We start from the raw sequence: 25,435 nt of genomic DNA on the forward strand, positions 1-25,435 counted from the left end.
AGGACAGAAATGTGACTTTGTTCCTCTTTAATTCTGTTTAAATGTTACACTATTTTAAAATAAGGTCTGTCTGGAAAAAAGAAGCAAGTCTCTGGCTGGAATTACCCGTGGTGAAGCTTGGGGATCCCACTTGCAGTGAATAAGAATCACCTTGAAGAAAGTTAAGAACAACCGTGTAGCATTAACATTGTATTTCCTTGTCCTTTCTTCTGGTTTTCGTCAGTACCTTAGCTGCACTCCTGTGGTGCTGGTGGTTTACACACACACAAACACATGCATAGGCACACACATGCCAATGTGTCACTGCAACACAGCTACCAAACCAGTGCCACCAGTGTACTGCACGCCGTGCTGGAGGACTTCAGCAGCAGCAGAACTTTCACATAATTTCTGGCTAAGTGCTACAGTTGTAGGCCAACTTACATAACTGATTTAGTTCAACAGAATTGCTTTCTGCCTTTAAGCTGCTCAACAGTTTATCTTTGCTGTCGTGATCGGTTGAGCTTTCTTTAAACCGTTATGGATTAGCGTTCTGCTATAGCACGTTAGAAGCTTAACTTCGTTTATTTTTGTCAAGAATGGGGGAAGGGATATCAGGTTCAAATGTTCAGGCAGCAGTTTATGAATGGTTGTTTTTCTGACACAGCAGCCAATATATTCAGGGACTGAACGCAAGGCACAGTTAAACACTTCCAGTGACAACAGTAGTGGCTTAAATAAAAAATATTTGTGATTTTGTTAGATAGAAAGAAGGAAACTTTATAAATCCACATAATTATTTTAATCTGTAAATACAAAATTTAATCCAGCATTGAAATAGCTAATCACACTCACCAGGTTTGTATGGAAGACCAAAGAGTAAATGGTCTGAAAACTTAATTAATAAAGCTGGTTGAGGATTTTACTAAGTTTGCATTGTTGTTGCAATCTGAAGACAGAAATCCTGCCAAAAGCAATCTTTCTGTCATTCAACTGCAGGAAGATAATACACCATAACGCACACAAAATGCCAAACAAACGGAACCTCAGCCACACTGCTTACAAAGAGGTGTTCAGATAATATCAACCAGCTGTTCAGTGCATTTTCACAGTGGATTCACCAACTATGAAAGTGGATGATCTATTAGAAGACTACAGAATGAATCCAGGTCCAAATTTTTACGATAAACTGATGACCACAATGTACTATTTTAAACCAAATCCAACAATTAGCACACTTCTTTGACCTGTGTAATCTAAATGATTTGCAGATGCCAGCCTGGAATGGAGTAAGAGGTTGTGTTCCTGAGTCCTGCCAACAATTCTCTGTGCAGCTGAACACTGTTCCAAGGAAACAAGAATTCTGTGACCAGTCATGCTGGCAACCCTTTGACCTCGCAACTTTCATATCCAAAAGGAAGCAAGGAGGCACTTTCACATTCCTAAGAGCAACACAGACACTAGAGAAGTTAAAAAAAAGTGTCTAGTGGTGCTAGGAAAATAAAATAAAATCATAAACCTGGGAAAGTAATTCAGAAAAGAGGAGGAAAAAATCCAGCTTATTTGCAATTAGCGTGCTGTTTGTTTTGCTTTCTTAACAGGAGATTGGCCTTTCGCTATTAATTTATCTTCTTTCTGACGGCGAGTGGAGCACCATTCCAGAGTTTCAACATTCCCTCGATGCTGCTCTGGCTAATGCCTGTGTACTATTTAAACAAAGCATATTCCAACCAAATCTGACTATATATGGAATTCCCTGACAAGTAAAAATTTGGATCCCCTACAAAAAAGAACCATGAAAACATACACGAACACACAAACCGCTGCAAGCTGCACAAACCCGACACGGACTAAAAGAGGCTCTTGGTGGCGAAGGTCAGGTAGCCGGTGTGACCCACCATGTCCCGCAGCGGCACGCCGCTTTTGAACTGCACGGTCCCTGCCTGCACATCGGCGCACAGGCTGCCTGGGTTGGATGGGCTGCTGCTGTCAAAGCCAGCGCTGGAATTATCCTCAGCTGCTTTTCCAAGGTCAGGGATTTGCAAGCTAATTGTCCTTACGTTGTACACTCGGAGCAGAATTTCCAAGGTGTTAATCTCTGTAAAACCATATTCTTCCATCGCTAGGCAGGTTCGCTGGACTTGTTCGATGCAGGGGGAGAAAGAGCAGATGCGGCCACCTGCAAAATGAGACAGACAGTAAAAAAGAGGGCAAAAACCAAAATGAAGCACTTTTTATCTTTTTTTTCAAATTCTCCCAGATGTCCATAGTATTACTATTATACAGACAAAGTGAAAATAATCTTCAAGAAAATCCCCATGAGGTAACTATGCAGGTTTAAAGTGTCAGCACAAAATCAAACAAGGATGACTCTAAAAGATGCTTCAGACCCTTTAAAAATTGCAACAGCAAATTCATTCAGTTTCCAAATCCAGTGTTGCCCACCACACTTGTTCACGATAAAACCATTAAAGTTGATCCTTTTACAGCAGTGACTCTTTTGGAATCACTATCCACTACTCTGGACCAAGACACCGAGCTGAAGTTGGCACGCACACAAAGCCAGAAGTCATTCTCCACACACTGTACAGAGTTGCCTTCATTAGAACACAAGCGTGCGTGCACACACAATCCGACAAAAGCGGCTGTGTTTATTTGAGAACGATGGTATGCGTGTACAGAATAAAGTAATCTCTCCAAGCCATAGATGGAGCGCTGTTAAGGCTCTTCCCTTTTAGTCAAGCTGACTAGCATGTCTCCCGGGCATTAAAGTTTAGTGGGTATGACATTGGGCACGTTTACAGCAAATGCTTCGAAACGATACGATAGGACTTTTAAGTGATAAACTAACACCTGTCTCCTTGTCTGTGCACAGTTTGGATTTTTGATTCTAAATGCAGAGTATTAATAGGCCTCCTACAACTTTCTGCATGCTACAATGTCACCTTAACAGCTGAGAATAGAATGATTCAGATTTACTCTGAAAAGCCACAGCCAAATCAGATCAAAGAATTACAAAGACACTGTCTGCCATAAAGCCAGGGCATGTGCTTTCACCTGGGACATAGCGTCCCACAAGGCAACTGCCCTTCCTGAAAAGCTTTTGTGCTGGGGGAAGGAACACCGGGCAATGCAGCTTCAGCTATTGTTTTACTTATTACAATTAGATGAAAATGCTCGCTGACCTGATTTGCATTCCTTCCCAGCCCTCTCCCAGGCTCATCCAACCAAGCCTTCCAACACCAGTCGTCTAAGTACTGTCTTTAACAGAACCCGTGCAAGTGAGAGCAAAGCGTCCTGCTAAAAATAGAGGGTATGCTGGGACTACATGAAACCTGCTTTATCTCAAGCTCCCCTCTTTTTTTCCTTTTTCGTTTCTAAAGTCACATGTCTAAAAAAAGAAAGCATCAGGTCTGAAAACGTCACTGTAGCACTCTAGTTACTGTGCCGCAATGATGTGCTGGGTACCGACTGGGGAAGAACACTTTCGATTACTATTAATCCACCATACACTAAGTACGACTTAATTTTAGGCCTGAAATAAAGTCTCCACAGCCAAGGCTTCTTATCATGCATCTTCACAACAAAGCACCCTGGACAAGTAATTCCCTGGAGTGACAATTAAAAAATAAATCTAATAATCAACTGCAAAATTAATGCTGGTACGTGTCATTATGAACCAATTCTGCTGATGCTGACGCTGATTTAATTGCACACCCACTCCACTGGCTCCCATGAAATAGGATTTATATGTTGATCAGCATGGCCAGATCTACCAAAATGTCTCTGAATCGGACAGCTAATCTTTCCTGGCCAAAGCAGTACACACTTCTGCCACGTCTGCAGATGTAAAAGAGAAAAGCTCAGGAAGAAATTTCTGTTACATAATTAGAAAGCTACTATGAAGCACATATGTTATAAAGAAAGATGTTCTATTCTTATTGTGTAGAGAACTGAACAAATGTCTAACTTAGCTAAATGTCAGTTCACAATAACTCTTTGTCTGCAAAGCAAGAATTTGCAGAGACCAGAGACTTACTACTATTCCATTCAGGCTTTTTGGTTTTTGTTGGTGGTTTCCATTGCAATAAAAAAGATAAATATATTTACATTTACAGTAAGTCTGTTCTTATTTATTCTGACTACCAGGATTTCAAGACATGTTTAGGCTTTCGAATTCACATGTTCTAGATTTACAGTTAAAGACTAAGAAGCCTGCACACAGCTGTTGCCGTACAAGCTGCAGAGCTGCCCACGGTTCTTGTCAAGCCTCCAGTTAAAGGCAGAGCACCCTTCGTTTTGCCTGGGGACGGTCAGCTGAGCACAGCATGTCAACACCAAACTTGGTGATGATTTATCAGACTGCCTCCTCGCAAAGCGGGCTGCTCGGGGAAGTAGGGTTACAGAAAATGGTCTTTCAAGTCGCTTGGTAGGGAAGAAAGCTCTTGTTTGTAATAGCTAATATCCAGAGAGGACGCACAAAAAAGAACGTTACTTTACTTACTGCACTGCTGGAAGCTTCTCAGGTATGAAGAGTGAGAAAACAGCATTAACAGCTGGTATTCCACGTGACCGAGTGCATCCAGTGGGTTTTAGTAGTTCTGCCAATTTCATTTTTTCCCTTTCATACCTATTGTTCTGGTTATTACTCTACATCCCTCACAAATACACCTACAAATAGCTCAGAAGCAAAACCATCAAGCACCTGTCTTTATGGATCCTAACGAGTGAGAGAGGGGTCTCCTCTGCTTTTTCCTGCACACACCGGCAGGCAGGCTGGATCTGACCTACAGGCTGGACTTGTTTGGTTAAGCAGATATTAAGAGAAGACTGGAAAGCTACAATTAGCAGAAGATGGAAGGCAAAAATGAAATTGCAGTTCCAGGCTGCAAGAGGCTGTCTACAATAGGAAGATTTGAGAAGCTTCCATTGCCATGGTGTGTTTAGACCAGCAAAAAAAGTGGACTCTGAGCAGCAGAAAACCAGCACTCAGGACATGCTCATCTGTCTTAGGAGCAGAGACGCTGTCATCTTCATCAGACCAGATGCTTCTGAATTTCCTACACTGTGGGCTGCCCTCTGTACTGGATTACTGGCTAGGCAACACCCTTTCTGCCACAGTCACCAAAGAGATATAAATCTAGGTTTTAGCATTCACAATTCTCAGATTCTCTAAGAGCCCTCTTGTCCTTTAGACATCAAGAGGCGTTTAGGGCTTGAAGGACTTTAATATGCATCGCTTTGCCTTGCCATGCCAAGGATTCCTTAGTGAATGAAGAAAAGACGTGTAGTGCCTCCCTCTCCGCTCGCTGGGGCTCACTGCCCGTCTGTGGATCACAGAAGAGTAGACTAGACTAGAGAGCAGTGAAAACAACCAAACGGAAACTTCTGAATACAAACCAAGCTTGTGTTCTTTCAGAGCTCCCTTTTTAGGAATGCTACCATTCCTAAATTCGGTTAATGAGATCTGTGTGTCATCATAAATTGATATAGCAATTATCTGAGATTAATCCTGTTCACATTGGGAAGCTGTGTGAGCTTTTTGATCTGAAGAGCTGTCTAAAAATGTGTTTATTCATGTATAATGCAACTGACAAGTGCTACAGTTGAGGAGAAGAGAATAATGAGACTGTATGAAAGACTTAATTTTTTTTCTATCTTCAGTGTTACAGGGAGTGAGTTAGTTTGAAACATTTAATGGAGAGGTTAAATCTCTGAACCCGTAGGCTGGAATAAGCCCACACAGTCCTGGCAGTCATTGTAACCAGCAACGAGGTCGAGAGGATATGAATATTGAAGTACAATTCAGACCAGAATGATTAGAGAGCTTAAGGGAAGGAGGAAATAAAAGAAGGTTTGCATCCACATAGCACTGTACATTTTAACAGATAGTATTGAATTAATAATCAAGGGACACACCCTTGCACCTTTACAAAAGGTCTGTGCCTTGAAAGCTGCTCCTCCTTCAAGAGCAGTTCCTGGTATGTCCCTGTGCAATTCCAACAAACAATTTTGTGTCTGAGAAAGCACTAACACCTCTATCAGTTCCAGTTAGCATTAAGTTTCCAGTATGGAAAATCTGGCAGTGCTACCCAATTCACAAGAACTCCAGCGCATGCTTAACGATACAGAAAATGTGTCCAAGTTACATGCTCTCACTTCTGTAGGTTATAGTACGTGTCACAAGTGCTCCAACAGGTTTTTTCATCATCCCAATATTATTCAGAAGGTGCAAAAAGAACATATGTAGTGCAGCACCATTAACTTCCAGGGAAAAGGGCCTGTAATTTTAGAAATGATTCTGTCATGTAAAGAATACAACACAGCATTTTTGTCTCTGGTAAAAGAACACAGCTCTGGGTTTGGGACTTCAGTGCATTGTCATAATTGGAAGATTACATTACAAAAACCTCAAGGAAGAAAAAAAATCACACAGGCATTATCATTATGTTGGGGCGAGGCAGGAGAGTCACCGAGCAGCATCACCGTGCCATTTACTCTGTGCTAGTAGGACACTAAAAATATTGCCTCTGTAAAAGGGGACAGAACGTCCTTTAAGTGAGTGTTCTCGTGGGCGATTTGATGTAGCTCCCCTGACAAGTGAAATTAGAGGATTCAGCTGTTGGAAGAAACTAGAGGATGTTTCTTGATTCAGAAAAGAAAATTTTCTCCAAATCACTTGCCAGCTCATTAATAGGAGCGTGATGTGATTTTCTGCAAATGTGACTTAACCTCTACATTTGTAGGTGCATCCTTCAGCAGGAATTTATTCCTGCTCACTGTTACAGACTGGCAAAAGCATGCAACAAGGAAGTTGCCTCCAAATCGAGGAAGAAAACAACTTCTTTAAGGATCTTTTCATCCCAAACCACTTCCTACAAACTGTGCAAAGGCCAACAGCTTTGGCTGGCATTCCACAGCATGGATTATGATGCAGGACTCTTCTGCTTGATGCCTGACACACAAATCACTTTTACTTCAGCCCAGGCCCATCATGTACACCTGACGACCAGCCCTTGACAGACCTGAGCCAGGTTAATACCCTCTGACCAGACATAACTGGGGCTGGTGCCAACAGCCAGTGCTTGGGAACCAGGGAAAGCTGCTTTGTGGGTCAGCACCCAGTTCTAGATCCTAGCGGGATAGTTTTGCACCAGACCAGATGTCTCCCTTCAATTTAAAGTTAGTCTGTGGATCTTTAACCTCATCTCGCATTAACTCTTTTTCGAATCAAAGCAGGTGCCATACGCAAAGGCTGGTGCTGACATTTAAGCAAGCACTCATCACTTCATCCATTTATTCCAAAACAGTCTCCTGGGGACATGAGAAGCGTTGATACCGACTAGAGTACCAGCTGCACGGGTGGAGGACGACAGCATGCCAGGCAGGCAGTCTCCGCTTCCTGCCCTAACACATTCCCTGTGTGTTCCTGAGGTAGCCCAAGCCCAAACATCACCCCTGATGTCACTGCCCTCTTCTCAGTGTGATTCAGCCTGGGGCACTCCCTACCCAGACACCACAGGGGTGAGACTTGTTGCCAAGGGTCTCAGCAGCTCCTCAAAGCTACGCCTGGGCATTAAGAACGGGACCATAACATCTGGGGTTCAAGAACAATAGCCAGTGAGACTTTCTGTGTGGAAGTGGTATTCTCTGAAAGTTCAGGGAGGAGGGAGGCAAGCCCAAATTAAAATTGACACTAGTTAAACCAGGTGATGCCCTACCTGCACCACAGGCTACTGGGAGGATGAGATATTATTTATTTTCTTATACAGCATCAGTAACAACCAAACCTGGCAGGTTAGGACAACAATCCATGGCTATGCTAAGGGAAAAAAAAACGCAAACAAGACCTCGTTTAAGTCCACTGTGTACAATCGAAACAAGTATAAGACTTTGCAAATTAAAACCAACTACTACTACAAAGAGCAGAGTACTGCTGAAGGGCTCCTGTGATGGGAGGAAACGCAGAGGCCCAAACAGGCAGATGTTCAGAGGGAACTTTCCCTGCAGAGTTTTGCAGGGAGACCTGAGAGCACCTTGTTACCTGATTCAGGTGATATCTCAAAGATCACAACTCGACAAACTAATAATTTAGGGGCTTTATGATGCTCAAGATGGCGTGGCAAGTCTGAATTTAAGAGTAAAATATTTAAAAGAAAGAAAGGAAATAAAAGAGTGGTGTTTTGAAAATAATTTTGTGACTCAGACTGTTAATTCAAACACCATCAATGACTGACTTATAATACAAGAGGCCAATCCAACCTCATATTACTGTAGTTTTCCATCTCTATCTGAAAATGTAAAATCTGTATGAAAATGATTGTAAAAATGGGCTTCTGCCTCATGTTCCATAGCCTTGTAAGAAACAGAAAATATTTATGAGAGTAGAGTAGGTGGGTGCAGAATTATATTCAAAGCACTACAGTATTCAGCTGTGAGATGCCTGGGAGTCAAAAGTTTCAGGGCATTTAAGAACTGTAGAATAATGAAGATATTTTTGTTACATTCCAGTTTTTAAATTTTCTTCATTTTTAAAAATTTAGCCTGAAGAGGTTAACAGCAACTTTGCAAAAACCACCAAGGTCAGGTTTTGGGAACAGCAGCTGTGACTCCAGAAAAGGATTAATCAGCAGATGCTGCAACAGAACAACAGTGCAGGCCTGGAAATGAAAGCAAGTTCTGCAGTGCAGCAGTACCCGAGGGATATTCCAAGCAGCATTTCTGCTGGAAGTGTGACTGGTGAAATCAGCACAGAGGATGAAGCGGAGATGCAGCCTGAACATCAGCGGAGCACATCACCAGAGAACAAGAACCTTCTAGTCACAAACCTACTGTGCCATTTTATGCCTTTTAGCTCTTCAGAAGCAGTGCTTTAAATGGGAGGCCAAGCTACTATAAGTGGTGTATTTCCAGCATACTGCAGGGCATAACGTGAGTGATAAATATACTCGGTGAAGAGGATCGTTAACACTCAGACTGGTAGGAGCTGCAACTATTCGGGATCTTGAGCTTAAGTAGGACAGAAAACACTGATTCGATAAGGTTTTGTTAAGGTTAAGAACTCTCTCTCACATACTGTCTCAGCTGAACACTCTATAATGAATATTGTGGTTTTAAAGAGGAGGCTTAGCTGATGCTGTATATCAAACTCACTTAGCTCTGACATCATTCAAAGTACCTTTAGACTTTAGGGAATAAATTACCACTATCTGGCAGGACAGCTGTGATATTTACGCAGCACATCACAATAAAACCCACACTGTGAATGGTTCAAATGTGATCCTGTCCAGGTGTGAGAGAGAGGGCATGGAGGGAAAAGAGTGGAACGACTCGTCTTCTCCCGTGATGCTTTATCACTATACTAACCCTTGGAATGGTTGTGAAAAACAGCAGTATGTGCACAGGCTGTTCTTACTGCAGAAGAGCTTTAACTATTTGAAAACATAACAAAGGAGCACTATAAAATTATCTGCCTGTGGTAAGGAAAGGAAGCAGTTATAGATACCCTTCTATTATATTTTAGATTTTACAGCAATAAACAAACAAACACAACAAAATTACCCACATGATTTGGAATAAAAGAGAAATGTGTGTAAGTTTGTACCTATAACTACTGCAATCAATTGTGTTTTATATGAAAAAGAAAAACAGCTTTTGTTTATATGCAAAATAAATACAATGCCCCCAGGTCAGTCAGGTACTAGGAAACCCAAAATATGAGCCTTAGACCAATACCAGATTTCTGACACTGGTGGCTGCTTGCAGCAAAAACTGCAGCAAGGATCAGCAGCTTCGCCTTCTGACAGGTACATAAAGTGCATGATGCCACTTCACAGACACAAAAATGTGGGATTTTAAAGTATTATTTCTATTGCCTAAGCAGATGTAACCTTGTAGCATAACACAGAAAAGCACAGCCAGATGGTATGGCCAGTTTGAGACTGTAATATCTTTTCTAGGATTTCAAGTGCTGGAGTGAGACAAGGATTCGAAACTTGGAACCGTTCAAGCAGCCCTGCTTAGTATTCTAAACATGCATCACTTAAATAATTCAAATTGGACTGCGCAATGCAGCGCCTTCTAAGCTGGGAAGTCAGCTGAGTGTTGTGCTCGCTAGATTAGATAATTTGAGCACGGGAAGGGCATTGTACAGTACAGTGAAAATTATTTTTTTTTCCCAGGACACACTGGAAAGCAGCTCCGAAATTGAGCTGTAACCCTTGCAGGTAGAGAGTGATAACAAGTCTCTCTTTATTCACTTTTTAAAGAAAGCACATGTTACATTGGTATCGGAGAGCTTTCTAGAAAAGTTTCAGTAGTAGCTGAGGTAGCCTCAATAGCTGGGTCAGTCCTCACTGAGCAAGATAATGCACGTTCAGTGCAAGAACAAGCTTAAATCCTGTGATTTCAAGAAGATCTAACAATTCACTTAAAGTCAGGCCTGTGATTACATATTTTAACAAAGAACTGGGCCTTAGCACATACTCAGGTTTTACTAAACTCATGTGCAAGCATGGGCACTGTTCAGCACTCCATGCTCTCTAGATTAGAAAAGTCACTTCTGTAGATGGAAGTGATCTGGCACAACTTAGTTCAGATCCACACTAGCATAGTTACACTAGTGTAACATTAATTAGAAGTAAACTTATTCCAGGATAAAAGAATGATTTATTCACTGAAGCTTATTTTTCAATAGGGAAAAGCTTTATAATAAACTGACAAAATCCATCCAATACCTCAACAGCAGTTCCCCCTTGCTGTCCCAATCCCAGAATAATGGGCATAAGCTAAAACAGCCTTTATGTTCCATTCCCTCTGCAATCAACGACAAACTTCCCATTAGCTCCAACAGCAGAGATTTAAAGCAGAAAATGGCAAGCATATTTAAGTACAGCCACATTTCCTTTAACATTACCGATGGGGTGCTCTGTTAAATAGGTCCAAATCTGCAACAATTGACGTGAAGTGCATCTGAACACCTTTTATACAAATACCTTTCCACTGAATTACCAAAGACATTTGCTTTCAGCATTTATCGTTACTGCTGCTTCCCACACACCTCAGGTCTACCAAAATGCACTTGACAAAGGTTCAAAAGGTTTTTTATCAACAGCTCACGCTAATTGTAGCAGCTAGCACAGGCCTGAAAGAAAAAGTTGATCCTCTTTCAAATATTCCACTGTAAAGTGAAGACATCTTTTGAAGATTTTCAGCCTTAGAAATGCGTAGAGACTTTGACATTTGAGAACAGCAAACGCACAATGGAGCAGATCTAGTGTATGGCTCAAAGGCAGAGACGTGTGCATGCACAGCACGTCCTGAAGAGAAATAGATGAGTGCAGTTACCTTCAGCTTTTAACGCTGACTTTGCATGTCCTATGGCTTCCCATGGAGATGGAATATCTAGGAACACCGCATCTGCGATGTTTGAGACGCCAAACCCATTTTTGCAGACATCCTGGTTGGTCACGGTGACCAGATGCTCCACGCCATGCTCCCGGAACTCCTCCCTGGCCTTCTCGGCTCTCTGTTGGTGGAACTCCACAGTGTACAGGTGCCCTGTGGGAGCCACTGTCCTGATGAGAGCGTGGGAGAGGGATCCGCTGCCCGTACCTAGAAGACAAACTCATGAAATGCCTTTTGACATAGCATTAGAATAAAGGTCTTCTCCATTAGTCCTCCTGCTTGAACACTTACTCAAAACTCAAATGAACAGAAACCCTTGGTTAAACTACTGAAAGAGAACAGTCCTTCCTTCACAAGGAGAGAGGGACTACATGACCTAGGAAACAGTCTTCAGGGTCCTCAAAGCATTTATTAAAAATCTGGCAAACTCAGAACCTGTCCCCTCTCCCTGGAGTAGAAAAATAATGCCAAGGGTCAGCTATGGCTCTAACAAGTGCCACAAGAGAAGATGAGGAAGTAAATGCAACACGAAAAATTCAGGACAACTAACCAGACAGGTTTTTTCAAAGTGCCAGACTCTTCTAGGGTGAAAAGAGACTGACGCAAACTTTAATGTATTTTCAAAACCTTATGCTTCAATTAAACCAAAGAAGAGATGTTGGCGAGGGTCCGTGCTTGAGAATCCTATTGATATCCATGCAAACCAATGGCTTCAGGATATGGAGTCTGTTTTGCCCAGGCCTCGTAAGAGACACTGGCCATCATCAATTCCCACTGGAATTATCCAAAACTAAGGCCTCTTGGTTCCTTGCAGTCACACGGACCAAACAACCTGCTTTCACAGGCGACTGACATACAGAGACACCTGCACAATCTTAACGAAGTCTAATGAGATCCATCACATACCTGAAATCGTATGTAAGTACAATACCACGTACAAACAGGGACTATTAAGGCACAGATTTTTTTCTTTGTTTTACTTTGATAATTTAGAAAACTTATTTTAAATGATCCACTGGTATATTAAATAGATGAATGACTAATACCCAGTGCTTTCACTGAAGAAAACACCCATATACCAACTGACGTTGCAAATTACTCACTCAAGTGGCATTTAACAGAATAACCCCTCAAACTCAAAACCCCACAGCAACTCCAAATTAACTGTGTTTATTGATTTATAATTCCATACTTGGAACATGTTTCTCCTGTAAGAAGAAAATCTATTTCTAGCTATCTTCAGTGACTGTTCAGGCTGAATTTCAGCCTGAAGCAAGTTCTTTCAACTAACATAAATCCTAAAAACCTTATAAAGGACAGAACCTGAAGCACAGCAGCAGTGGGGAAAGCTCAGAAACTAGTAGAAAGGAAATTAATTAGGGGACACAGGGGCTGGTACAGCTGCTTAATTGGAGCCATACTTTCCGTAATCGTACAGGAAGTCAGTTTCCTGACGGATCCAAGGTTCTTGCCCTCTTGTCACATTAGGGGAGAAACATTGTCCTGGCACCGTATTTAATCCGACAGCTCTGAAAGGGGAGACATTCAGACTGTAAACAGAGCTCAGGGCCCATGTTTGCCACTGGATCAACCAACTGCCCTGTGCAATCAGCACCGCTCGTCTGCTTCCCTCCGAGAGGGCTCTGACCCCACCGGGGGACTCGCACCCTGTCCCAGCTTTAACGGGGCAGATCAGAGCAGGAGGGAGGACCGACAGATTTTAGCACTGACTCCTGAGAGATCCAAGGGAGAAGAGAAACCGTGGCGCGCACATTTATTTAAACTGAAAATCCGTACATCCATGCCAGTATTGAAATAAAGCAAACAAAACTCAAAAGACACATGTACACATGAAAAACTGGTCATGGCACCTGTAGGCTCTAAATGTCAACATAAATTTTTCCCTCTTTAATAAGAGTAATGGTAGCACAGTAGCCATGTGGTTGTAAAAACTCAATTATATATGTGCATAGCAAAGAAACAGCATTTCATTGTGGTGTTTGGTTTTGTTCTTGTTGTGTTTGGGTTTTTTTTCTTTGCTTGTTTTTTAATGACAAGAGCAGGGAACTATTGTTCACAGGATGGTAAAACGACCAAAATTCTGCCTTTCCATTTCATGCCAGAGGGTCGGATTGCACAACCGAGAACTTTTGCAAACTGATGTGAAATGTAATTATTTTGCCTCTCAGATGGGTATTGCTGCACACTTTCTGCATCTTTCCTGCTAATCTAACGGAGTGAACAGGCCTGTCAGCACAGCTGGGCTGTAAGCAGGAGAGAGAGGCAGCTTGTGCACGTATCCAGTTTCCTTGTTCATATTCTTCTACATTTTTAATCACTTTCCTTTTATATCCACTCTCAAAAACACCACAGAATATGCTGTTTGTCTCCTCCCTAGGAAAACTCTTTAAGATTTTTTGGCTTATTTTCTGGTACTCTTTTTTTATTCACAAACACTCCAAGCCCAACTCTGAACCAAAAGCAGGATGTTGGAAGTCACCACTTTGCAGGCGTATTACAGATGGAGCTTTTGTTAAACATGGTTGCCAGGAATTATTTATTGTTGACTAGCTACCGTAAACATGAGAATAATACAGATGTATCACATTTTAACATATCAAATTCCATCACACTAATATCATTAATGAGAGTATTTCTGAAGATGCTGCCTGCCTTCTCTGTGACAACGCTCTCAAAACTGCAGGAAACAAAGAACAAGATGATTACAAATTGCATCGTTGTAAAATCAACAGATTCGGAACCCAGTCCTGTGAAATGATGAAGACCCTCAACTCTCATGTGCCTGACAGTTCAGCACGCTTGACGTGATTCATTAAGAATTTGAGGGTCTGGCAGTTCAGCATGAGCCCATACTGAACACAATCCCTGAAGTCTCACCGGTACTGTCGACAGAATGTTGCAGAAAGGGAAATGAATATTTATATTCACCTTCTACCCTGCAAATCCGCAACATTCAACATTTGAATCCTCCCGCCACCTTCTCAATTCCTTTTCAGCTTCTCTTTGTCCTTATTTCAAAATCACTACTGAAAAAAGCACTATTCGGCAAAATATGACTCAAAGAGTCTTAGGCACCAATTTTGAGTAAGTTCTAGTCAGGTTCAGGTTTCCTTGGGAAATGAAAGGTACCCTTAGCATGATACAGAAACAGTCAGGAAAGCAGCAAAACACAAGGAGTACTACTGAAGACATGAACTAGAATGGTACCAAACCTGGAATATCATAGCTGAATTACTTGTATATAAATGAACCAAAAAAATAAATGCTCAAACATCAATATTTTTTACTAGAAGAGGCAAGTTAAAAACTGGATGGACTTCAATTGATTTTAATTCTCATACAGGTGCAATGAAATGCCTATGTTCCTGATTTGACCCAGAAAGCAAAAGGTAAGACAAATTTTAGAACAGTTTACAATTTTTACACCAGGATGCTTGCCTTTCTGACAGCTTCCACTATAAATAGCCTTAGAAACCATTTGCTCTCTACCACAGGACAATGCCCTTTTAACTACAGTGTTATTAATCAGGAATGGACTCTACAGAAGAGAGGTAAAACGATGATAATTCAAACTGTACTGAGGACATTCTTAACACCACAGCTGCTCTTTCAGAGCTCACCTAGGTGAGCACTTAGGTCATTGCTAATACCTTTGGAAAATATGATCCTCTTTTACCTTGACCGTTCTGTGATCTATAACATCTCAGTCAAAAAGAAGACATCTGCATTGCAGGCATTTAGTGACAAACCACAGGGTACCCAATATGCCACAATGAAAGCTCAAATTCTGAGGAGAAGGCACCGTGTAGGGGATCAGCTTGCAAACTAGGAAAGTGGTTCATCTCAGTCCAAGGGCATTAATTAAGATCCTGTGTTAAAACCACGAGTTAGGTGGATAATGGTCCTGCAGACTGATGCAGTGTCCTTGCCTTCTTCTTGGGCTCAAACACACCCCATTCTTTTTCTCTGATACATCCAAGCTCAGGGGAGTGTTTCCTCCCTCTCCCAAGACAGGGAAAACACTGCCATTTTAGAAGGATTTCAATCCTAACAAGTGGACACCTAGATGAGCATCTACTAGCTCAGCATCTACTGATACTTCCTTCTGATTTGTAGACAAGAAAGTATTGATCAGATGAACTCCCTGATCATTCCCCTGACCTCGAACAGATCTGTTCTTCTCACTCTCTGCTTACTCAAGTGGCAGGTTTTCCCCAGAGAAGCCTTCACACACCTCAGCCATCTTGAGACAATGTCCACGTTAAGATCATTTCTCACTTTTTCAAAGCTGCAGTAGACAACATCTGAGCTGACAAAAAATAACACGTGCTATTTCAACACAGTATAGATACACATCAGAACACTGTCAAGAGAAACACAAGTGTTACCACAGCATCTAGCACAGCACTTGACTGATAACTGAATAAAAGAGTACATTTTTACACTGTCTTCTGTTTAGTCTGGTTTTCTTATTACAAAGGATATTTGCCTAACCTCCTGGAATCCCACCCATGCTGTAAACATAAGTGACCTAATTCTGTGTTCCACTACATGTCCTCATTGCAGGCTATTGCTTGGCCTGCCTTCCCTAAGAAATTCTCATAATGGTGCTTCTTTTTAAAAAAGGATCTACAAATTCTGATTTAGGACCTGTTAAATGTTTACAGTAGTGCACAGGCAAATGCATTTTGGAATAAAGCTGAAGAAACTTTTAAGTGCATACATAGGTTCATACTGCTTGAAAAGAGGAAAGACGAAAAGTATGCAGAGTATCAAGTAATACTGGGTCAATACACTATCTAGGAACATTTTAATAGAACTGAAGTTTCTGCTGCAAAATTTGGCTACCTAAGATATTCTAAAATGAGTAAATACAACAAAACAATGACAGTGTTGCTGTATTTGTCTCCTAGCTACGCCACTAAGACCTAGCAAATAATAAGACAGGTCATGAGTCAGCCATGAGAACGGAAGGAGCCTCAAAACCGAAGGAAAATTAATCTTCAGGCAGAGCTAACAACTCCACAACTAATATCTGTCAGGAAACACTGAACAGAGAAAGGCTGCTCACTGTACATGACAAGTTTATGTAACAGGAGAATCATTAATAATTTTTGGGAAATATATGAAGAGATATTAAGCATTTGATGGAAACTAACGCAGATATCTTACTGTGAAGATAGTCAAGGGCACAAATCATGGTGGCAGAGGTAAGACACAGCAACAGCAGGGACAAAGAGAGGAGGAGAGCAGGAGAAAGAGTTTCAAGAAGATGAGCTGGCAGATGAGAAGAGGAAGCAGCAAATCAAGAAGTTCCCTTTACAGAAGATTTGCTCTTTCTCCTGCCTGTTGTGGACACCATACTGAAAACAGGCATTTTAGGCAGCAGGCTGGAGGTCAGAGAGGGCCACTGCTCACTGACTAGACCGAGCAGTTAGGGGAAGGATAGTAGGGAAGTTTCCAAGGCTGGCACTGCCTACAAAAGGAATGGGAATGTAAAGACTGAAAAGAATTTTTCCTTAGAGATTCAAGAGTTGGAGTTCTGTATGGAGGCATCTTCTGCGAATGGACAGAATATTGTTAAGTTCAGAGCTGCGTGAGAACTGCGCGTGGTGGTCAAATGAAACGATAAGATGAAAGTGAGCCGAGAAAGTCTGGAAACAAGCGCTTGAGGGTATGAACAGCATTCCTCACCAGCCACAGGTCAGACACAAGTCTGAATACACTGGAGTGATGCCTCATGTGGCCAGAGTTTTGGTTCAGGCCTTTAGTATGTCAAGAGAATACTATGCTCTCTGATGTTTGTACTGACAAGGCCTTTCTTATACTTCAAAAGGTATTATACAAGGATCAGGTTTTCAAATTCTTCTCTTGCTCTAACCTGAATAGCTGCTAAGAGGTAGATAAGGGAGACATTATAAAACATAATTAGTATAAGCACGTCTCAAAATCAAATTAATACTTAGAAACTTTGGTCTGTACTTTACACTACAGTGCGAACAGTTTACATATACTTATGCCACAACAATTGTAAAGACATGAGCAATATTTGTCAAAAAGTCTATAAGCACTTCAGAGGAGTCATAAGCATACAGCTGACTTGCTGGGACTCCACAATAAACAATTAATCATTTATTGAGTATCCATTAATCATTAGGTCCTCATTAATTTTTTATGAGTGTACTCTTAACAAAATCTATACCCAGGCTGTGAGTTTGAAAATTTCATAACTGTTTTTGAGAAGCTCCAGTGTAAGGCTGGCCAGCAGCTCCCATTACTCCTCCACAGAGAAACCGTGAGAACCCAGAATACTGTTCTCAGGTCTTCAGAAATCCAGTCTGTGGGCAAAGAAACCCACTGCTGTGTGGCAATGAACAGGGTTTAGCAATTTTTAATTTGGGATTTAGCTGAAGGGAAATGAAAAATCCCATTAGCATTTTTGCTCATGTGAGTCTGATTTTGCTGAATGCTGAAGGATCACCAGCATGGCAGTTAGAATACTTTTGGCTAAATTACATTTTGTCTAAGTATAATGCTCCATCGAAGCCAAAATATTTCTGAGATTTATCAGATTAAATGAGGTTTCACAGTGCTGTACTGCATTCCGTGAGTAATTCAGAGAGTTAGGACAGACATTTATTCCGGTCTCACCAGGGAGAGAGGACAGTAAAAAAGCCTAGACACGTGGGGACTGGAAAGGTTAAAAAAAATCATTTCACACGCTTTTGTTTGGAAAAAATATCAGAAAGGTTTCATACTGGTTCCAATGTAGCATAAAAACAAATGAAAAAACCTCAAAATCTGTTGTCGAATGGAGTTATTATACCATAGGCATCTGTAATCACCAGATTGAAAATAGCCTTGCCTGGGAAGCTGACATCAAGATTAGTTTTGGAGAGTGTGGCAACACACAAAAAAAAGATTCGGCTTATTCCTTTATCTAGACAGTGGCTGTGCAATGAACGCAAATGGGATCAGAGTTACCTGACAAGAATTGAAGTTTCACACTACCAGGCCACCCACAGCAAGTATTTCAGCACCTATCTCAAGTATCCTTTAATTCTGGAAAGACGGGGCTGTTAAAGACTGTATCAGAGTGGGGAGCTCCTCGCAGCAGGGACCAACACTTTCAAGAGATCTTAGCTCCAGCAACAGTGCCAAGAATTTTAAAATCTCAACATAACTTTATAAATTAGAAATTAACAGAAGACAGAAAAAGGATCATATTCCTACACCTCCATCATGAAACGCCAAGCAGATGCTGAGTTCCCTTATAGCCTTAATAGAGTATGCTTGGATCATTGTAATTATGCATGGACTGCTGACAAGCTTGCTCTTTATGTATTTATTAAAGGTGATTAAAAATAGTAAAAACTGTATTAATATGTTTATATCATTTATGACAAATCATGACTAATCAATTTAAACTGCATAATTCAAGTGATATAAAATTTAGCCTCCTGGTTATTCTACTGAAATTTTCTAATCACACACCAAAGATCATTCACACTCATATTCACAGCATTACAACATGACACAGAGGGTATTTCATCTTACTTTATTGATCATTTCTTCATAGATTTGTGGAGACTAATCCACAATTCTGCTTGCTTACACTGGCTAAACGCAGAGCACTCTTCCACAGTCTAATTAGTAACACAGGAGGAAAGGAGCTCTGGTCTGTTTATAGTGCCTGCTTTGCTGGCCCGCACAGCAACTATGTACATCAGTTCAATTCAAATAATAAAAAACACAAACCTCCATGCTAATTAAAGCCCAAAATACATCTAAAACCAGCACCAGCAGGAAGCAGACTCAAATGTCATTACTAGACCAGATTTCCTGTCTTGTTTCTATTAATCGCCATTGGGATGGTTCTGTCTAGGCCACACAAGGTTAATCTAGAACTAATGATTTTGGATCACTGGATACTGTCTAATTTAGGACAGCACCAAAGTAGGTTACATCATCACACTGGAGGCTCCAGTTGTCAATACCTGTAAAATTTTTAATTCAAATCACCACTTCTGCTCAATTGCAAGCAAATGTGCAGTTAAGATCTCTTGCTTCAAGGTTAACTAAATGAATTTTATGCAATATTCTCTCTCTTTTTTCATGAACAGTGAATTTTCCAAGCAATACAAGCAAAACTATAGTAGCAAAACTGCTTGCTTTTCCTGGAGAGCTGAAGTTATAATTCTTTGACAGCATAAGCATTAAAATAAACCTGACAACAGTTTCCCTTTAGCAAAAAGAATTGTTTGTGGCTATGACTTTTGACTCATAACATTTTTGGGAATCTGGATAGGTTACCTCATCAAGTGTTTCCATTTCTTAGCTGTTTAGATAAATGAGCTTTTAAACATTTTCACCCTCTCTAGGTACCCTTGACATTACTGAAAACATTTTATGTGCAGCTCTGTACTTTAACATTCACCTATTCCAAGTGAGGCAGGACATGGAGCCATTCAAATCTCTCCCAGCCTGAATAATTTGCTGTGGTTATTTTTCCCATCCTGTCTAAACATAGTAGGGAGGAGAAGAGGTCAAGAGCTGCCCAATGCACAATACTGCTACTTCTCATGACAACCTTAAAAATCCTTGATTATCCTGCAAACCAAATTATAAACTCATAGGACCCAACCATTTTAGCAGTACCAGATGTTTCTGCATGTGGGGTTGCCTGTTTCAAGTGCTGCGATACAGCAACCAGCTCCATACACCACCTCTTTCTTAACGGGTGCAATTCAATGCAGAGATAAGTGGTGTTTCAGTTGTGTTGGAAAGAGGTTGTTATACTTTAAAAGCTGTCCAAAATTATGCTTGGGTGGGAACAGGAAATGTTAAATGCACAGCACAATCCTCTCATGCTGATCCTTTGCCATTATCTGTGCTTGAGAGGGAAGTGTATGAAACTGCTTCATAAAAACACTCCAAGGAAACAGAAAAAACAATCTCTCTAGTTTTCCAAACTACAGAGATGTACTCAAATCAAGCAAGCCTCATACTGCTGACAGTAATAAAGTCATGTAGGCATTATAGAATCATAAAATCATTTCAGTTGAAGAGACCCTCAGGATCATCGAGTCCAACCATAACCTAACCTAACTCTGACACTAAGCCGTGTCCCTAAGAACGTCTAAACACCTCCAGGGATGGTGACGCCACCACTTCCCCGGGAAGCCTGTTCCAGTGCCTGACAACCCCTTCCATGAAGAATTTTTTCCTAATATCCAATTTGAACCTCCCCTGGCACAACTTGAGGCCACTTCCTCTTGTCCTAGTTATTATAAACTGTATTTAACCAGGAAAATAGGTATTAATGTAAAATTTCACTCTATACCTGCAAATCAAGTAAAATCACAGAAGCTGTAATAAATTAAACCAAGTTTAGAAACAAAACACAGCCCTGTGATGAACACATAATCCATCGTATTATACAGCTGCATTGATTTTGCATGCAGTTGCAGTGCTACAAGTGGATCACACTTTGGAAGAGAAAGACAAAATAGATGTACTTACATGGTATCACATTATATAAATACTACTGATTCATTTCCCTTATTAGTTCAACACCCTATCGTCAGTCTCTCTCACTGGGTTATCTCAAGTATGTTCTCTGAAAGTGCAAATTCAAAGCCTGAATTTTGATTCAAATAATGTATTTAAAAACATTTCTGAACTATTTAACAACAGTTTCAGAAAAGAGAAAGAAAAATGTTTATATATTTATCCTAAGAAGATGAACTAATCAAAGACATACTCAAAGGTATATCCACGCATGAGGCCAGCACACTGAGATAACATTACTTGTTGAAAAAACAGAAGCTGATACTCATGCACATGAAATACAATTACTCAATGTGTAGACTGGGAAAATTATATCACAACGAAAAAAACCAGACTTTTTTCAAAATGTAAATATAAGCCTGTTTTTTCATGGAAGTGTTGGTGTTAGTTCTTAATAAAGGATTTTGACATATTAATTATTACCTGATTCACATATTATGGAGCCTGGCTTCAGTTCTAACATCATGGTGATCAGAGAGATGTCAGTGGAATACAGAATCTGCGTCCTGTGCGGAAGATTCATGGTCCACAGTTCTGGAGTTGGATGAAGAATAAACACCCACCCTCCTTTACTGCAGGTCACTTTGGAGCCGTACTTCTTGCCTATGAGGTCTGTGGAATGCCTGATGACCCCGTACTTAGTCTGAGTGACAGAGCCATGCTGGACTTTCACAGGAAACATGGATTCGTGGCCCAAGAACACAATAGCTGTGTCACCATCCTTTATTGTGTCTCCATACTCAACAAAACTCATTGTGACGGTCTTGTAGCTGGCTGATGGTTGTCACCTAGAAGAGAATAAATATGTCAGGAGGTTTTTGCAGGATCACAATGGAGCTGAAACTACAGACGTAAACCTATGTAATTTTATTTTTGCCCAATACAGAACCACACTGTGCAAATGAGATGCTAGCAAGAGAACTCCATGAAGTTCAGGGATCTCCACCATGCTGTACTCTTGATCCAATTAAAATCAATGGAAAGATCCCACAGATTTGAATATAACCAGTATTTTTCCTATTTTATGGTACATTTTAAATACAATTTGGGAAATCCATTATAATTTACTCAGCCTGCTCCACAATACTACTGAGAAACTGGCAAGGTATTTCAGCACTCTCTTCAATTCCAGTTCACAAGCTCTCAGAGTAGGTTGTTAAGCAGTAACTTTTATTTCCATCTGCTGGTTTATCCCTTGGTGATTTACAACATAAGACAACTGTTATTGCCTGGATATCAGTCACTAGTTATTAAGTGCACTAACAAAAGTTTACTTGAAAGTTTTCCAAATTAAGGTTTAGAGACAGCATAAAGGTACTATCTGCATTGATTTATGCATAAATGTGACTAACTACAAGGAAAAATATATTATTTGCCATTGGAGGTGCAAAGCAATTGTCGGGAAGTCACCTGTGCTACAACTAAATGTAAACAACCATTTGCAAGTTAATGCAAACAGTTGTATCACTTTAGCCCCATGGTCTCAGAGCTGTTTAGAGAATTATAACTAAACTTTGTCTTTGACAAGACAATCTAGTAAGTAGAATGCAGCTTACAATGAAACCTGGCATCGCCTTTCAGATAAGGCAGGTAACTACCTGTGCTGCAGGTTGATCAGTTTGTAGAAGGAACTGTTTAATGAAGTAATGGTGATCCCAAAGTTAGAAATCAAAGCCTATGACGGAAGGCTTTGAAAGTCAGATTTCTGGTACGTCTTTGATGAGTGAACCAAAAGCAGCATTACTTTTAATTTCAGAATAATGATTTGATTCCAGCACTTTTGTATTGAATGTGTAACATCTTGGACCTACTTTGTTTTCATAAAAAACTTTCAGTTCTCGAATTCCAGTCTGTTTTTGTTGACCAAAACTCGTTGTAGTTCAAGTTGCTGTTTAGCAGCCAGATTTATAATTTTTCCACTGCAGTCACTGAGACTGATAAACAGATGTGCTTGTGGCCGAAACTTCCAAAACTTACGACATGCTTGTTGCATAAGGTATTCAGATGCCAAGGCAGAATAGGCCTGTCTGGACACATGGTGAAATAGTAAGAAGAGCATCCCATGAATTCAGAAATGTATACATACTGGGCTTCGTGAGATAGTACAAATACTTAACTGTGTTTTATGGCTTGCACCTTCTGATTATACAGTTAGAACAGTACCATTTGAAAGGAGCTTGACTGTGATTCATTTCTTCCACAGAATTTAGACCAGGGGTGTCAAACTCATTTTCACCAGGGGCCACATCAATGTAATTTTAAAATTACATTCGGCCCTTCGAAGGCAACCGCGAGGCTGACGGGGCCCCCGGTGAAAATGAGTTTGACACCCCTGATTTAGACTGTAGTTACACCCATGTGCAAAAGCAACATTTCTGCAGCATGTCTGCAGGGACATGGAGAGAATTATTCTCCCTTTCATTACACAAACTGGCTTCCAGTTTCTTTGCCTTCCTTTGAGCTGCTACACTTACCACAGCTAATTGTCATAATGGTGTATGCTGACATCCCAAGTGACAAATCTCTCAGGCTCAGATCTCACCTGGCACATTATATTCATACACTTGGGGTAAATCTGGGGTCTGCGAGTTTTGGTAGTTTCTTTGTCTCCCCCTATGGCAAGGAACACAGCGATCTACATTCGTTTTCATTCATTTTTGATGATTTTTCCACTCCCTACCAATGCAGGGCCTCATGCACTGCTGCTGCCTCTGTCTCCTTTTTCTCTGGGTAGCACACAGATGTCTGGCCCCAGTATTACTGGGGTGCTGTGGAGTGGCAGCGCAAGGGAAGGCAGAGCCTTTTGCAAGGAGTTAGGATTTTTCTGCGGGCTTGCCTCAACTTTACGTTTCCCATGACAGCAGCGAGCTAAACTCAGTCACCCAGGAAACGCCTTGCAAATTTAAACACTAAAATGATGGTGTTCCCTTCAACCAAAACCCAGACACACCTCTCCCGCTCCTCACCGGCTTCCACACAGACCCGGCAGGCTGCCCCTCCCCGGCTGCTCGGCACGGCAGCAGGGGAACCCCCGAGCAGGAGACGGGCACAGCTAACAACGAAGGCCGGTGGATCCAAACCCGGGCCACCCGTTCCAGGAGGGCTGTCCCGGTTCGCGGGCTCTCCCGCCCGCCCCGAGGGCCGTTTCTCCCCGCGCCCCCCCAGCCGCAGCCCCGCTCCCGGGCCCGAGGGCGCTATCGCGGTTCCCGGGAGACCATGAGCCCGCCGCAGCGGACCCGGGGGCTGACGGCTGCTCCGGGGCCGCGTCCAGAGTGGATTGATTTAATTGGGTATTTGCTGAGGGGGGGTTAAAAGCACAGTCGGGACAGGGGAGAGCCCGCCGGCGGGGTCACGGGAGGGATGAGCCTGCAAGGGAGCAGCGTTAGCCCGTGACGGGCCCGCACGGAGCGGGAGCGCCCTCGCCCCGCGGCCCCCGCCGCTCCTCGGGGCCTCGCGTCCCCCCGGCAGCCACCGGCTGTCCCGCCCGCAGAGCCGTTACCTCCCGGGGCTGAGCCCCGCCAGCAGGCCCGACCCGGCTCTCCTCACACGCGGTGCCCGCCCAGCCCCTCCTTCCGCCCCGGTCGCAGGCTGCTGACGCTCCCGCCTCCCCGCCGCCTCCACCCTCGCCAGCCCTGCCCGGAGCCCGGGAGTCGCCGCCGCCCGGCCCCTCAGCCCCCGCCGCCTGCTCAGGGCTCCCGGCCCCGCAGCCTCCCGCCCCGCGCTGCCCGAGCCAGACTCGAGCCCTCTCGGCGCTCGTTGCTGGGTCTCTGAGGGGACGGTCACCGGTCGCTCCCAGCAGCGCTCCGGGCAGCCCGAGCCGAGCCGGCCGCGGTGGTCCCGGCCTCGGCAAGCGCCGGCGGTGGCACCCGGCCATGGGGCTGTGAGGGGCCAGAGGGGCTGCCGCCCTCTCGGTGAAACTCGAGGGGTCCCAGTGGGTGGTGGGTCGCTATGAAGAGCCACGATGGGGACTGGTGGGCCCAGTGGGGACTCACGTTCATCTCCCATCAAGCCTGGGCTTGGGTGTCTTGAGGGCCGCTCCGCGCAGGGCTGAAGCCCCTTCCCCAGGGAATGGCTGCAGCTTTGCTGTCGGCAGACCTGGCCCCCACCTCCTGCGCCTGGGCAGGTGGCTTCCAGAAAGTTCTGCCTCCCCTTCCCCCAACACCAGAGCAGCCCACTGCAGGGAAAGGCACCTCAAGGCCGACTGAGATTTTCATAAGGGTTTGGTAAGGCTGTAGGAGAAACCACAATGTGGGCTGAGAAGCAGCGGAATCGTTATCTAAACCCCAAATAGCGTGGTACTGACTCCTACTTGAGTCTCGTGTTTAGGACTGAAGCGATGTGGAGAGCCCTGTGTGCCCCCGTGGTACGGGGGATGGAGGAGCAAAGGAGGAGAGCATCGCCTCATCTGCTTCCAACAAGCCCACGCCACCTGAAATGGGAGAGGAGCGGGCATGGGAGA

General features: G+C 42.6%; 1 protein-coding gene across 1 annotated transcript; it reads right to left on the reverse strand.

Moving 5' to 3' along the window:
• Window positions 1–775: 775 nt before the first annotated feature.
• Window positions 776–24,550, reverse strand: TRMT61A (tRNA methyltransferase 61A). Its single transcript, XM_065636023.1, has 4 exons — window positions 24,476–24,550; window positions 21,400–21,764; window positions 11,326–11,592; window positions 776–2,158 (listed from the first exon to the last, which is right to left on the reverse strand). The coding sequence occupies exons 2-4, from the start codon at window positions 21,728–21,730 to the stop codon at window positions 1,830–1,832; spliced, it is 927 nt and encodes a 308-aa protein (XP_065492095.1). The 5' UTR covers window positions 21,731–21,764; window positions 24,476–24,550; the 3' UTR covers window positions 776–1,829.
• Window positions 24,551–25,435: the final 885 nt, after the last annotated feature.

This window comes from Caloenas nicobarica, chromosome 5 (assembly GCF_036013445.1).
Source record: "Caloenas nicobarica isolate bCalNic1 chromosome 5, bCalNic1.hap1, whole genome shotgun sequence".
Taxonomy (NCBI): Eukaryota; Metazoa; Chordata; class Aves; order Columbiformes; family Columbidae; genus Caloenas; species Caloenas nicobarica.